Raw genomic sequence first — 14,057 nt, 5'->3', positions numbered from 1 at the left:
TTTTTTAATACATATATATTCCTACAATTACATGTTCAGTTATGATTCCAAATTTGTGTATCATCATACACTCTTTACTTTAATCTTCACCGAAGTGAGACTGGATTTTGATCAATAACTGGACAAGTCACTATTCCATTTGATCAGTGTACAATTTAAAGCTGTGTAATTTTCTAGCGATATGTTCATAGCATTTGATTTCCTAGGGGTTTACAACTGTGTTACGAATAAAACCTTTTAAAGTCTCTGTCATAGCAGAGGTCTGAAAGCTTAACTTTAAAAAGCATTTTACTCTGAGTTGTAAAAGAAATTCTTAATTTTAAACTCTTAATAAATGTAGCAGAGATGCTGGATCTCACATCTGTGCTCCAGACATTGGAAAAACAGCTCTATTTATTCAGTAACCTCACGCATATATAATTACAACCATTTACATTTTCTGTAAAACCTGGTACGGACAATCAGAACTTTACAAAATTGTCATTAGAATCCTAACACTGGATTTTTCAAGGCTACCTAGTGTTTTCTTTCTAGACAAGCGTGGGTGCCCATATTGGTATATACTATGTATATGCCATATACACAAAGTTAGTATGGGTGCTGAATTGCAGTTTTCTTTGTAAGCAGAGACTCTCTGCTGTGGTTACAAATAGATATTTATTAATGCATTAATCAGCCATTATATTTACATCACCTTTTTTTAAGAATCATTACCCCTTTAATGCAGATCAAGTATTCACTTTTCTATTGCTCATCAAAATGATTAAGGTGAAGTATCTTTGACCAGTAATGGAAAGATAAGTTTTCACGTACAAAGGATTTTCATGGCAAAAAAATGAGTGTTATTAACCACATTTGTGCTTTGCAACTGATAAGGTCTGACTTCATTGTGTGCTCGTTACGTGAGAAGTATTTTTAATGCTTTTTTTCCCCACTCTCATAGGCAGTAAAAGAGTGGGCTTAAAAAAATTAAGCGGTTTTGTTTTTAGAACACTACAACAATATATAGAAGTGATAGCTGTGCCACATTCCTAATAGCTGGGTTGAATCATATTTTTTCCCTCTAATGGCATGCGTAATTGCTCCAGGTTTTCAGGCGTCCTTCACCCGCACTTATTTAGATTAGTGACTGATGCATTTCCATGGAAACCTGCAGCAGGGAAAAAAAGACCCAACATCTCTTGGTACAGTGTGGAGCTGAAAGGATGTGGGCTTGGAGTCTCAGCCCAGAACTTGTGTAAAATAACACTTCTTGTTTATGCTCGTCTTGATTTGGGATTTTTGTTGTTGCTGTTGTCTATAAAAGAATTGTTTCCAGCAGCGTTTTGTATAAAAACTTAGAACGCTTGTCAAATCCCACATTTCTTGAGAAGTTTCGACTTCTTAATGTAGTTAAAATAGTACATTTTGAAATAAAATGTCTGGGATGTTCTTCTTTGTGAGGATGCAGAAGCACACAAAACTCAAGCTGGTTAGAAACTATGGCTGAGAAGTCAAGATCCAAGAAGATAGTTAATTTTGGAGGGATTGCGTAGAGATTGAATGAAGAACGACTGATTTTTGACGTGGTGGTGGGGGAAATGGAAAACTTTCATATAAAGAGAGGAGTGACCTCAGAAAAATCCTTGGAAAATAAGGGTACTTTTAAAAACTGTATTCCTTTTCTCAATATCTGCTATATTCTTAACTTGCAGTGATTAACATGTAATATCTATTTAATAATCTTATTTTTAGTGCTTTCTTAGGAAAACTTTATTCTCAGCATTTTTAGCAACTTGTTCTGTTTAAGGTTGCAACGGATCACAGATTTTCCAATGTGCTCTTTTAAAGTAATTGCTCTTATTTGTCTTCATAATGCTGAAAGGCCAAGTGCCTTCTATACTTTTTAGATAGTATTATAGTATTTTCAGACTTTGCTCCTTTTAAACCACGGTCATTCTAACTATTTTGAATACCAGTATAGGTTCTGTAGCTGTAGCCTTTCAAACCAATGGCCAAATTATGATTTTAGATGTGGTAGTTGATTACTTTTTGAAAATTAATTACCCTGTGTCCTGACTCTGAAACTTGTGTTATTTAATAGCCGTCCATACGAAGTATCTCTAACCATACATATATATTCCTTTTATATTTTAGCTATTATATAATGCATATTATATTCTTTATATTCTTATAGTATCTACATAGAGAGGTCTCTCTATATTCTGATAAAGCATCACAAATTCAGCTGATCAGGTTTTGTACTCTCGTTTTCTTAAAAGTGATGTGGCATTCCTAAGTCATTTTGCTGTTGGGAGAGCTTTGGATTTTGAACACGCTGAGTGGCGTGGCAAAGAATTGAGCAGAGAACAAGATATTTCTGCATCTCCTTGTTCCACCCTTATCTTCCCCTCCCCAGAGCTGTGTAAACGCTACAACATTGCTTAGCAACATTCTGCTCTGCTAATCGGAGCTATTTCTTCGCTCTGACTGAAGTAATAATATTAAATTATAAGTTATTCACAGGCCCTTATGGTAGAAGCCGCAGAGTATTCCTCTGTATATCCGTGGGGTTTTGGTAATGGTATGTTTTATCCACAGTGAAATTCAGGCTGTAAAGCCCATATGCACAATCAAGGCAGGGGAAGAGAAAGATAATAAGTGAAGCCTTAAACTTTTGGCTTTTGTGTGAAGCCTTAATCTTTCGGCTTTTGCTTAGTTTGTATTTAGTGCTGTCTTCCTTTTAGAAAAATCTTAGTTTTAAAATCTTTCAAATACCTGACACGTCATCCTTACATGATGTCAGGGTAACTAACTTTGGCAAGACTTGGGAAGAGGGTTAAGGAAAAGTGCAGCCTATATATGCAGCTCAGAGTGATAAAAGTTATTTTTTGAGACATTTTTAGTCAATTCTGAAATATTTCAAGGGAACTGAGAGCTCCAGCTCATAAACTTCAGTGCCGCTTGGTAAAGGATGTTCTGCACGTGACAACTGAGTTCTCTGTATGGCATGAAAAACTCTCTCCTGGCATCATCCCTGTTGGCCTCTCAGGGCACTTGGGGTCCTGTTTGATGGGAGGAAGAGGAGAACCACATGTAGTTCGACTTGGTAGCAAACCGAGAACCTGGCAAAAAGAGGTTTGAAACCGCTGCATATGGCTGGGAACGTGATGGTGAAAAAGATATGGAGATTCCTTGGACTTCTTGTGTATCTCTCATGAACAGCAGGTGGTGGCTTCTTCTGCATTCAAAACTTAATCTATTATTGAAGTGAGAGAATTTGAGAGATTGTTGATGGTGGATAGAGCTGGCAAAGGTTTAGACTTGAATGAGGCTTTTGTAAGGAGGGAAATCAAGGGGAAACATTTGCATCACCATTGATGGTGAAAGTCCATAATGACTCCTGTTGAAACTTGCTGTACATGAAAATTAATGATTTTTGAAATTGCATAGATGAGTGGCTTTTCAGGGCTTGCTTTTCCTAACCCAGCCCAAAACAGTTCTCCATCTGTTCTTTCAATGTGCAGAATAACCTTCTATAAAGCAATTGATTATCTTTGTGATTGTAAATATGTCTCAGGTGGGAATAACCTGTGTTACGCAGACTAGACCACAGCTCCTGCCACACAGGCAAATACAGAATTCCTTCACAATTTTCTAATGAAATTTCCTTAAATTTAAGGCAAAGTCACTGAAAATTGTCCTCTGCTACTCCATAATAATACTGAAATGAGTATTTCCATTAGATTGCAATTCAGGTTCTTGTGGCAGAGTTATAACCATGTGAAAATGATTGATTAACATTGTTTCTGTTGTGTTGTTTCTCATCAGCAAATAAACATCAAAGCTGGTGTTTAAATAAGTAGAACTGACCAAAATGAGAAAGCTATTCTGAGGTTTTGGTTCTTGTTGTGTGACACCTGAGGATACCTGCATTGGGGAAAGAGCCACTTGCTGTCACTTCTTGAGTGTTTGCAGGAACCTAAAGCAGGTTTCTTCCCTTGTGAATGGTGATGGGTTGATTTTTGTTTGCCTTTTCTTTCTTTCTTTTTTTTTTTTAGGGCCATAATTAGAAATAAACTGAACATCATGTTAGCATACCAGCAATGAATTCTGCAAAGTCTCAGCGTGCTGGTTTGGGACTTTAAATGGTCCTCGCTGCTCCACAGACATATATTCATAACTTAAAATGAATGACAACTGTAGAAATACTGGAAGTCAGGGTTTGCATAAAGTTAAACGTGCAGAAACATTGGAAGTTGGGGACTGCAAAATTAGCATCTAGAGTGTGAAAAATCAAATCCTGCTATTAAGCAAACTCTTAAGCCGAGTTTCACCTGATTCCTGCCCTTTGTTACAGGCCAGCAGTTTGGGTTCTGCTGCTGTTATCAGTGAGAACACTAGAGAGATTTGTTAGAATATTTGCAGGAAAGAGGGAAAATATGAAATATGGTGTTAGGATTACAAACATTTGTACCACAAATCAGCTCCAAAGAACCGGAACATCACGCCACCTGAGCTTAGTAGTTTGACAAACCATCCTGACCTTCAGGATAAGCTATCTTTGCAACAGATGATATTGCCAGCAGGCAACGAATAATGATATCTTTGTTCTGCTTAAGTTGGAAAGACAAGATGCCTTTATTTACATACGCAGGAACAATTTGGAATCGACAACGAGAACTGATATTTTTTTATGAACTATACATTACGTATTGCTAGTCTGCAATAGAGGGTTAAGCAAAGTGCATTAAAGTTGCTTTATGTTGGGCCTGATTTTGTATAAAACCTGCACATTTCATCAATGATGAAAACATGTGCAAATAGACCAACTCCATGTGTGGTTACTGGAAGCTGAGTTCTGTTTCCAGCCCAGCTCAACATCCATCTCTTTTCAAGCAACAAAGTCTGTAAAGCCTAATGAATTTTGGGGCAAAGAGGGGAAAAAAATGTTCTCCCAACTGGTTTCCTTTGATGCCAACACCCAGACTGTGGCTGTTCCAGGCACTGAGTAATTTAATCCATGACACAAAGCTGCCTGGTAGTATCTCTGTTTTGCAGAACCCCAGTTTCGTAGGGAAAAGTCAAGTGGTCACTACCATATTTTGAAAATATTCATTAAATGAAGGAAGAGCTATGCAAGAATAAACTGCCTGCTGCACCGGCTCTGCAAACAGGTGAACAACAGTTTCCCTAACACAGGGGAGACCTCGGATTTTAATATACATATAACTTTGCTACTTCATAAGACATAAACACAAGCAGATGAAGTTTTGTTACCAGTCGGATTTAAGCTTTAACAACAGAATTGTATACATAGCTGGTAAAATTAAAAGAATACTCATTTCCCCCTGTTTAGGTCTGTGAGCTTTATTCAGTGTTAGAGCATAAGACACAAACATTTTGACAACTGCTTGCTGTTATTTTTCAAGTGAGCTTTTTGATAAATTAAGGGGGAAACTAACGACATGGGAAGCGAATGTTCTTCCATAATGTTACTTGCGTATTTCAGTTACTAAGTTTTCTCTTGGAAACAAACTTGCTGATTCACTCCATTGATGAGCTATTTCGCACTCCTTTGCAAGCTAATTCACTGTATTCCCGCTAATCTAAGGATGCAGGAGGGAATCAATGTTGGTCTTCCTTTCCATCTTGAAAACTGCTATTCCAGTCAAGCAGTTGTCCTTGAGACATTTTTACGCCTCTTCTCAAATCTGAAAAACTTCAAAAACCACAGAAGATTTGCTATTTCACAGCTTCAACGGAAAGAAAAATGGTCTGAGAGCACCATATCAACCAAACACTGGGATTTAAAAAAAATCATCTACACGCTTAATAAGAAAAGTGAATTATGAAGTAAAGGTTTTAATTAGTTTACAGTGTATAATACCTTCATCATATATTTCTTTTTTCTTGCTTCTCATAGTTTAGCCCTTCTAACAAAGTGATGATATTATTACTTCAGGTATGCAAGGAGTTGAAAAAGATAATTGTGGTTTCTTCTGAATTCTTGGGTGGTACATACCTGCAATTTCCAGTTTTCTGAGCTTCAATACTCCTTTAAGAGAAGCAGGCTGTATTGCATGTGTTGCTTACACATCTAATGAATTCCTTATTCATTGTAACTTCAAAATGATCCATAATCATATTCAGGAGAGAGGGAAATCCTGGTCCAGATTTTAAAGAAAATACATAGGAGGAGCTAGTGCTCTGATCCATTCAGTGCAACAACTTCTGTCCTTAAAAAACAAGGATCCTATGATCACATAGAGACAAATTCCATTTGTTTTTCTTGATCACATTTTTTTGTACAGATGTTTAGAATCCAGGATGTTACTCAGTTTGATTTGGAGGAGGATCCCTGACCTTCACTTTTTCTATGGCTGTTCAAAGAAAGAAATATGAAATATTATGTTAACCAATTGTGTCACAGGCCTGAAAACCTTTCTTACTTATCAAGATACTGGTGTATCGTATTTCATGGAAAATCCTAGTTTTGATAAATCTCCATTTGCTAAGGAGGAAAGGGAATAAGTAAAACAGCCTGTTAAGACTTCACAGTATGTGAAGTATTTTCTTTCAATTTGATTCTTTTTTGGAACAATGTTCATAGTGTGTCTGTTATCAAGGAAATCACTTGTTATTTGACAGCAAAATGCATACTGAGCTAGCAATGAGTTAAATCAATAGAAGTCTGAAAGTTAGGCTTACAATGCATAGAGAAGGAGGGATAGGGTGTCTCTTCAGTGACAAAATGCTTCTGCCTTCCTAAATGTGACATTTATTTCCTTCATGCGTTGTTTGTCACATAACTGTATATTACATTATCATCTAAATCAAAACATTTCAAAGCTTTAGCCATGCTGCGATTGGATAGTAACATTGTGAGTTCAATTTGTAGTCTGTGGCCTTTGTGTGAAGCAAGCGGGGACCTAATTTATGCCTTTTGTTAATCTGGTCACATAAAATAGCACTTTTTTTGACAAACACATCATGTGGTCTCGGTTATTGCAAAGCAGCATGGACCTGTGATACACTGATATACTTAGTTTATCTAATAGATGGGGAAAATGTGCTAAACAAGTTTTACGATAAGAACATCTACTTCAAGTTAGGTTTTTTAAGACGTGGTTTTGCTAACAAACCTGCTACATCTTTGGGCTTGTTGCTTCCTCTAAAATAGACATAATTTGGCATCATTTAGTATGGCAGATATTTTGAGTGTGCATGTACTTGGGATAGGAAAATAAATGTTTTTAGTGAAGTTTTCAACCCCATTTGCCACTTTTTTTTGAGGGGGGGGGTCAATTTTTTTTGTGATACGTTTGGATCAATTTTAGAAAAGACTCATAAGATACATGCACTGTCTTATTGCAAAATAAATATATAGGTAATGGCTAGCACAGGTGCACTTGAATTGTGAACTTCTATTAACTTTATGTATTATCTGTGTACCTGGTAGTAACAAAGAATTTTAGACCGCTTTCCTCAGCTTTGAGTAACTTTTGTTCTAACCCTTAACACAACTGTGAAGGTATTTTTTCCATGGGAAGAAGAAGGAGATCCACAGCAAAAACCTTTGCTTTCTGCCACTCTTGACTATTGCTCATCATTAGACACATGCAAAGTGCTGCACCTGAACCTCTTTTAGCAAAGAATGTCTGTGACTACCAATTCTATTCATGAAACATCTCTCAGAGACTCCAGTGGGGAAGAAAGGAAAGCGTCATGATTTGGGATGGTGCAAAATTGTTGAATGTAGTGTTCCAAGCTGAAGAGCAAAGGGAAGCACCCTGGCTCTCACTTTTGAATTGTATTGTTTATTTTTAATGTTTGGGTTGGAAAAGGTATTTCCTAGTGTCCAGACTTATTTCTTCTTGCCGGAAATTGGCTTAGAACAGACCAAACCCATTTCTGAAATTCTGCTAGCATAACTAGGTTGGAGCAGCATAACCTGGCTTCACCTTGAGCAGTCAGCGATATTTGGACGGCATCTGCTGCTCCATGTTGCCTCTCTAATATTCAGCATAAATTCGGCTGTTATAATTTTCTTTCCTTTGTTCATCCTATGGCCATGTTGATCCCTCTAAGCCCTTCCCAGAGCGCTGGCAAGCCGGCTGACAACATCCCCACCGGCAGAGCGATCCCTCGCAGTTTCCTAGGAAACACAGCCACCAAAATGCCCTGCGAAGAGCAGCAGGAAGAATAAAAGGAATGAAGACAGTTGCTTTGGGATTTCCCCCCCTCACCTAGTCCTTTACTCTTCCGAACAATATCAAATATGTAAGCAATCTACTACAAAATAATAGTGCCAGTGTGGTAATTGGGTTGTGTGTTGTAACACGCCTGCAATAGTTATGTGCTAATCACTGAAGAAATAGAGCGAGCGTGGAGTTATATGTCTTTGTGGATTAGAGGCCAAATTTTATTTCTTGCTTTTCATGTCAGGGATATTTTCAGCTTTTGATAATGTCTGCAGGCACTTTTGGAGCCCTGTGGTCAGTTCTGAGGTGAAAACAGCCAAGCTCCAGGGAAGTCATATACATATTTCTGGGTTGAGGAAAGCCTTCGTTCCTCCTAAGGTGGAAGAAAGAGAGAAAATATATTTCAGCTGCATCTTCTCATCTTCTTAATGTTCACCTTTCTTCAAACCCTAGAAATTACATTCTGGTTTGAATCTATTGCTTCCTGAAATGTCTGCAACAACAAATGATTCTCACAAAGGAAAAGCTAAGGCTTTATTATTTGTATAACCACTATTGCACTGTGCAAATAGCTTATTTCTACTGCAACTCCATTAGCCTCAGTGGAGAATGGACCAGGTAAAAAACTTGCCACGTTATTTTGTTCCTTGCAGCCTCTTCTGTGGCTCTCATCACACTAGGACTCACATTGCTCCTAGATGGCGTATTAATTGATGCAAATAAAACCTTTTAGGTGGCGATTAGGTTTTTTTTTTCCTATCACAAAGCGGGGAGCTTTGTGGTGCTGTTGTATTCCTATGAAAAATCATTTCAGTAGCTGTAGAAGGAGCCTTCCTTTTCACATAAATGGTTTCTACTCTGCGAACAGCCCTGCAGAACTTTGAGAATGGATTTGTGAGCTCTGACCTTTATCCTGATGCTTCGTGCCCTGTTATGTCTTATTGCTGGAACCTAAAGATGGATGAAGGTCTGTAGAGAGAAAGCCTTCTAACCAACTGTAGATATTAGGAGAAAATACAGTGGAGTTACTCTAGTGAGATATGGGTTTCTCAAGAAATCCAGAGATTTCAAATGATATACCAATGTTCCTTTTTTCTGTCAATGTAGAGGAAACTGGACCGTTTTTGTGAACACTGGTGTTTTGTTCTACCCCATACAAAAACCTTTGAACAGATCCAACTTTATGCACTGACTTTTCATCTGTGGTGACAGATGTTCTTCTCGGTAATAATGCAGCAATGTGCACAATGCTAAGTAATGCTTTTCTAGACCTTCTTGTCTGTATCTTCTTGCTAGTCTTTCTAATCTGTCCGCAACCAAGTTTAAAAAGAACTTCTCAAAAGATTCCACAGGTAAAGACCCCATAAATGTTGATAGGGTTATTAGTCTTAGGTGGTCCTAACTTGTTGCAAAGCATTCTGATTGAAAGTGCTGGTCTTCAGAAAACCTGGGGACACAAGAATGGGTAAAAATCCAGTGAAACCTGGAACTCACCCCCTGCTGCAGCTCTGCCTGTAATAGCACTATTTGGCTGTATAGGGCTTGAATTCAGAAAAGCATTTGTTAAACACTTGAATCATAGAATCAAAGAATCATAGAATGGTTTGGGTGGGAAGGGACCTTCAAAGCTCCCCCAGTGCCACCCCTGCCATGAGCAGGGACATCTTCACCAGCTCAGGTTGCTCAGAGCCCCGTCCAGCCTGGCCTGGGATGTCTCCAGGGATGGTTCATCCACCACCTCTCTGTCTAGTCTGAAATCACCTATAGATTCTTTGTATTCTTGAGTCCAATTAGAGAACTGAACTCTTTTTTTTCATCTTTCTTTTTTTACAATATTCCAATTATGATGGCAGATCCCTGATCCTTCCCACCCTTTTGGGTGTCTGTACTCGTGCTGCATAATAGGACAGGCTGGAATCTGAGTCAGGCATTAGGGAAAGAGAGTAATTAAAGAACTTAGACAGCAACCTGGGAAACGTCACCCTTAGCCTTGAGTCCAGGGGTTTGTAAGGCTGATGGTTTCCCAAATAATCCCTGTGAATCCATTAGCGCATGAAGAAGTGGGGGGAAGCAGAGGGGTGGGAGAGATGGAGCAGAGACAAGCTGCAGCTGAAGAGTGCTGGCTTTGCAGTACCGAGGAGCTGAACAAAGCTCTCTGTCTTACTGCGCCTTTCCGTTCCTCCCACCCACTTTGTATTCGTTAATAGCACTGAAATATCACGCTATAGAAAACAGTTTCTGCAGAAGAAACATCTGGCTCCTTAGGGCTCAAGCAGCGCATTTGAGATTTCCAAAATATTCTTCATCATTTGTTCTTTTCATTATTTATAAGTGACTTCTGAAAACAGGCCAGCAGTAAACTCTGAGTGGAATCCAGGTTTATGTTTTGCTGTTTCTTCTGATTATGTCCCTTGGTATTAATCTGATTTTTAGGATGGTGTGGAAAAGAATGGTTCTCGATGGGGAATAGGCTGCAATTCATGCAGGTCACTTTCTTCCACATCCCAGCAGGGCGCTGGATTTTGAAGCTAAACTTGTAAACTTAGCAACAAAAGTGTGACCCATAAAATTCACTGAACCCCTTACAGCATATTGAAAGGTACAGTGAGCTGCTTCAAAGCCCAATCTCTTGGAGCAGCTGTCCTGTAGCCTCGGGTGCCATTGCTGCTCGCTATGCTTTTATTCCCTTTTATTCATCATTTTATTCCTGCAGCCGATGTGCTGCCTGGCTGAGCTTTGGTTGGGTCTTGGTGGTGCCAGGTGAGTCCTGGAGCACATTCTGTCCTTTCTGGGTGTTCCAGAAAGCAGGTGAGGGCAGTAAGAGCTGCAACCTGGGCTATAAAGGTAAGGCCTATTTGGCAGAAAATATAGGTTGCAAATGAATGACAAAGGGGAAAAATAAGCCTATAAAAACCTATCAAGTAGGATTCGTATTATAGTAGATATTTTCCCCCTCTTGGGCCATGCTGTAGGAAGGAGGCTGACTAGTCTCTGCAAAATGCGTGTAAATATATACGTACTTCCATGTTTTCTTAGTACTCGTATATTGCAAATTGTTGCACCGCTATGAAAAAATAACTTACTCTTAGCCAGCTGCAACCTGCATACATATTTTCAGCCATAATTCCTCTCTATTACATATATATTTATATTTATGTCTCCAACTGAGGGCATGATCCAGTTATGTGTCAACTGTACTGGTTAAAGCAAAGAAGGATGCATTTTGTCAACCTTCCTTCCCAAAGTCTTCCTCCCAATACTTCCCTCTGCCACCTGCTCCTTGGCTGTGTTTAAAACCCATCATCCTGCACTGATGTCTTTTTTCCACCCGCAGAACTAGCACTTGGTCATCTGGCAGCACTACCTCTCACAGTAATTTTGAGCATCATTGAAAGCTGTGACATGGAGACACTGCACCTTGAGGGCTGTGTCTGCCTTGGAAAACTAATCAAATCTGCTTGGATGGAGTCAAGGCTGTTCCTTCAGTGCAAGATCCCTCAGCCATGCAGATGAGAATTTCATGGTCGCAAACTGAAGCAGAAAGTTTTCAATTTGATTTTTGATGTCTGTTAGCCTAACTTAATGTGATTGCGGTTTGGACCAAGCTGTATTTAGGCAAGGCTTTTCCTGTCTCAGAAATGACAGCTTCTGCAGAAGTATCTGCCCTTGAATGGGAAGCTGTATAGAAAGGGGTCATGCTAAAGATGCTCCTCTGAGGAAAAATGAATGCACTAAAATATTATTGTGGTAAAGGCTGAATAAGACTCAGAAAATTGATACATTTGAACAATACTTAAAGCTACCAAAGAAGTTTCCTTATTCTCTTTTTTTTTTTATAAACTTTTGCTTAATTTGACAGCCCCTTTGGATGTAAACTTGTGTTTTCCTGTCATTTTGAAAACCAATATAACGATTAATTACCTACATCCTCTGCAATCCTTTCATCCTTCCCCAGAAGTGTAATTTTATATATTTATTTTTCTGTATACTTACACATATAGTGATAACCTTTCAGTGAAAACCTTTTAGATTGTGCTCTTTTCTGTGCAAACTAAAGCAACCAAACACTGGAGTAGCTTCTGCATCTTTCCCAATTTTAATATATTTGACCTCTTTTAGTAGATATATTGTTGTATCTTATTCCTTTGTTCTTCGTATTTCCCAAATATGGTGTTTCTTTGTTGGTTTGTTTGGGTTTTTTTTTGCATCACCCCGTATCCCCCAGTTGTTTGGATTGTTTATTTTTGCTATAGAATAGCAGTATGAGTTTCATAGCGCTACCCACTGTGAGATTTGATTGATGATGATGAATGTAGGCAGGTACTTTTCACCCTACTCCATTCTCTATATGCCTAGTAAAACTGTAGAAATAACTCCACTTTTGTGTGCATGTGTGTGTTTAAACAAAAGATACCGGTTTGCATTCTTTTGGCTAGTTTTCCAACCTTTCTGCAAAGGTTTTGCCACTGAGAATGCAGGTGGAACTTTGAAATGTGTGAATGATGTGATACGTGATCTACAAGAAGTTCTCCTTATTCACTTGATGTGTGTGAGATGATGAAAGAATGTCTCAACTCCAAAGTCAAAATATTTTTCAAAGTGTCTTGAAACCATGTTAATTAACTGTAGGAGAACATTAGGAAACACTTTTTTACTGTCGAGGGTGCCTGAGTGCTGGAGTAGGTTGCCCAGCTATTCAAAAGGTGTCTGGACAGTCCTGAGCAACTGGCCTTTGGTGGCCCGGCTTAACCAGAGGCTTGGACTAGGTGATCCCCAGAGGTCCCTTCCGATCTCAACCACTCTGTGACTCTATTAAGTACTGCAAGTTTTCTTTCATTGGTGCACAGCAGAAAATCCACTTTGAAATTGCAAATTTAAACAGCATTTGAATAAGAATTACGGGAGTATTATTAAAAGTTCTCTTTTCTTTTTTTGCAGAAACACGAACAGATAGAACAAAGAAACTATTCAGACACTACACGGTTGGATCCTATGACAGCTTTGATGCTTCAAGGTGAGAGTTTTTCTTTTTGATCGCAATCTGTTGACAAAACCTTTGTGAGTTTTATTAATTGTTACTTTTGATTTAGACTTTAAAGGGGAAGAGGGAAGCAGATTACTAAACAGAGCTTCTTGAGATCATTCTACATCTCAGCTGTTTTTTATCACAGCTTACTTTTTTCATATGGGATGGGTCTACAAAAATAGTGAGTCATGAAGCAGCGAGTATCACTGTTTTCTTATCATAGTGGAGAAAGAGATCAGCATTTCACAGCAGCCGTGTGTTCCAGCTGCTTCTGCAGTCAAGGACCACTTAAGTTGCTGGGTACTTCACAAGATCAGCCTTTCTATATCTGTTCACAGAATCAGACTTGCTGACAAGAAAACCAAAATAAAATGTTGTGGTTTGTTGTTCCGAGCGGCGTCTTAGATCCTAAGTAGAAATTACGCTGTTAGAAATGAGGAATTTAGAAATTATATCGTTGATTTGCAATTTCTGCTGAGTATTCACGATTTTTAAGCAGGTTCTTCTCCCACATGCATATACTTTGGACATAAAGCCAACTTCTGGTAGAAAGAATGATTTTTAAAGTGCAGAACCTCAGTCAGCTGTTGGTGTCATCTTAAGAAAATTGTGGTGGCTTAGTGGAATCATTACGCTTTTCTCCTGACTGTTTAATTACAGCTTGGGTTTTTTTCTAGTTTTCAAGGAAAACACCTTTTTTTTTGTAGGAGAAGAATTCTGAAAGGTGTAAAATAATGATGGCAGAGTTTCACGTAGCACATTATTTTTTTAAAAAGGGCAGAAAATGTAGTTACTGTTGTTTTGATAATGCGATCTCAATCCTTGTTCTGAGGGTCATGCGTAGTGTC

At 38.5% G+C, this 14,057-nt stretch overlaps 1 protein-coding gene across 1 annotated transcript in view; it reads left to right on the top strand.

Annotated features, from left to right (window-relative positions):
- Positions 1-14,057, top strand: part of SHANK2 (SH3 and multiple ankyrin repeat domains 2) — a gene marked incomplete at its 3' end in the record, with an annotated part of 271,702 nt that overhangs the window by 122,164 nt on the left and 135,481 nt on the right. The window contains 1 exon segment of the mRNA XM_080345299.1: positions 13,122-13,197. Coding sequence (XP_080201425.1) covers positions 13,122-13,197 — 76 coding nt within the window.

The sequence above is a fragment of the Nesoenas mayeri genome (genome assembly GCF_963082525.1).
Source record: "Nesoenas mayeri genome assembly, chromosome: 5".
Taxonomy (NCBI): Eukaryota; Metazoa; Chordata; class Aves; order Columbiformes; family Columbidae; genus Nesoenas; species Nesoenas mayeri.
Note: the sequence above shows the minus strand (reverse complement) of the source record. Positions and strands in the feature narration are given on the sequence as shown.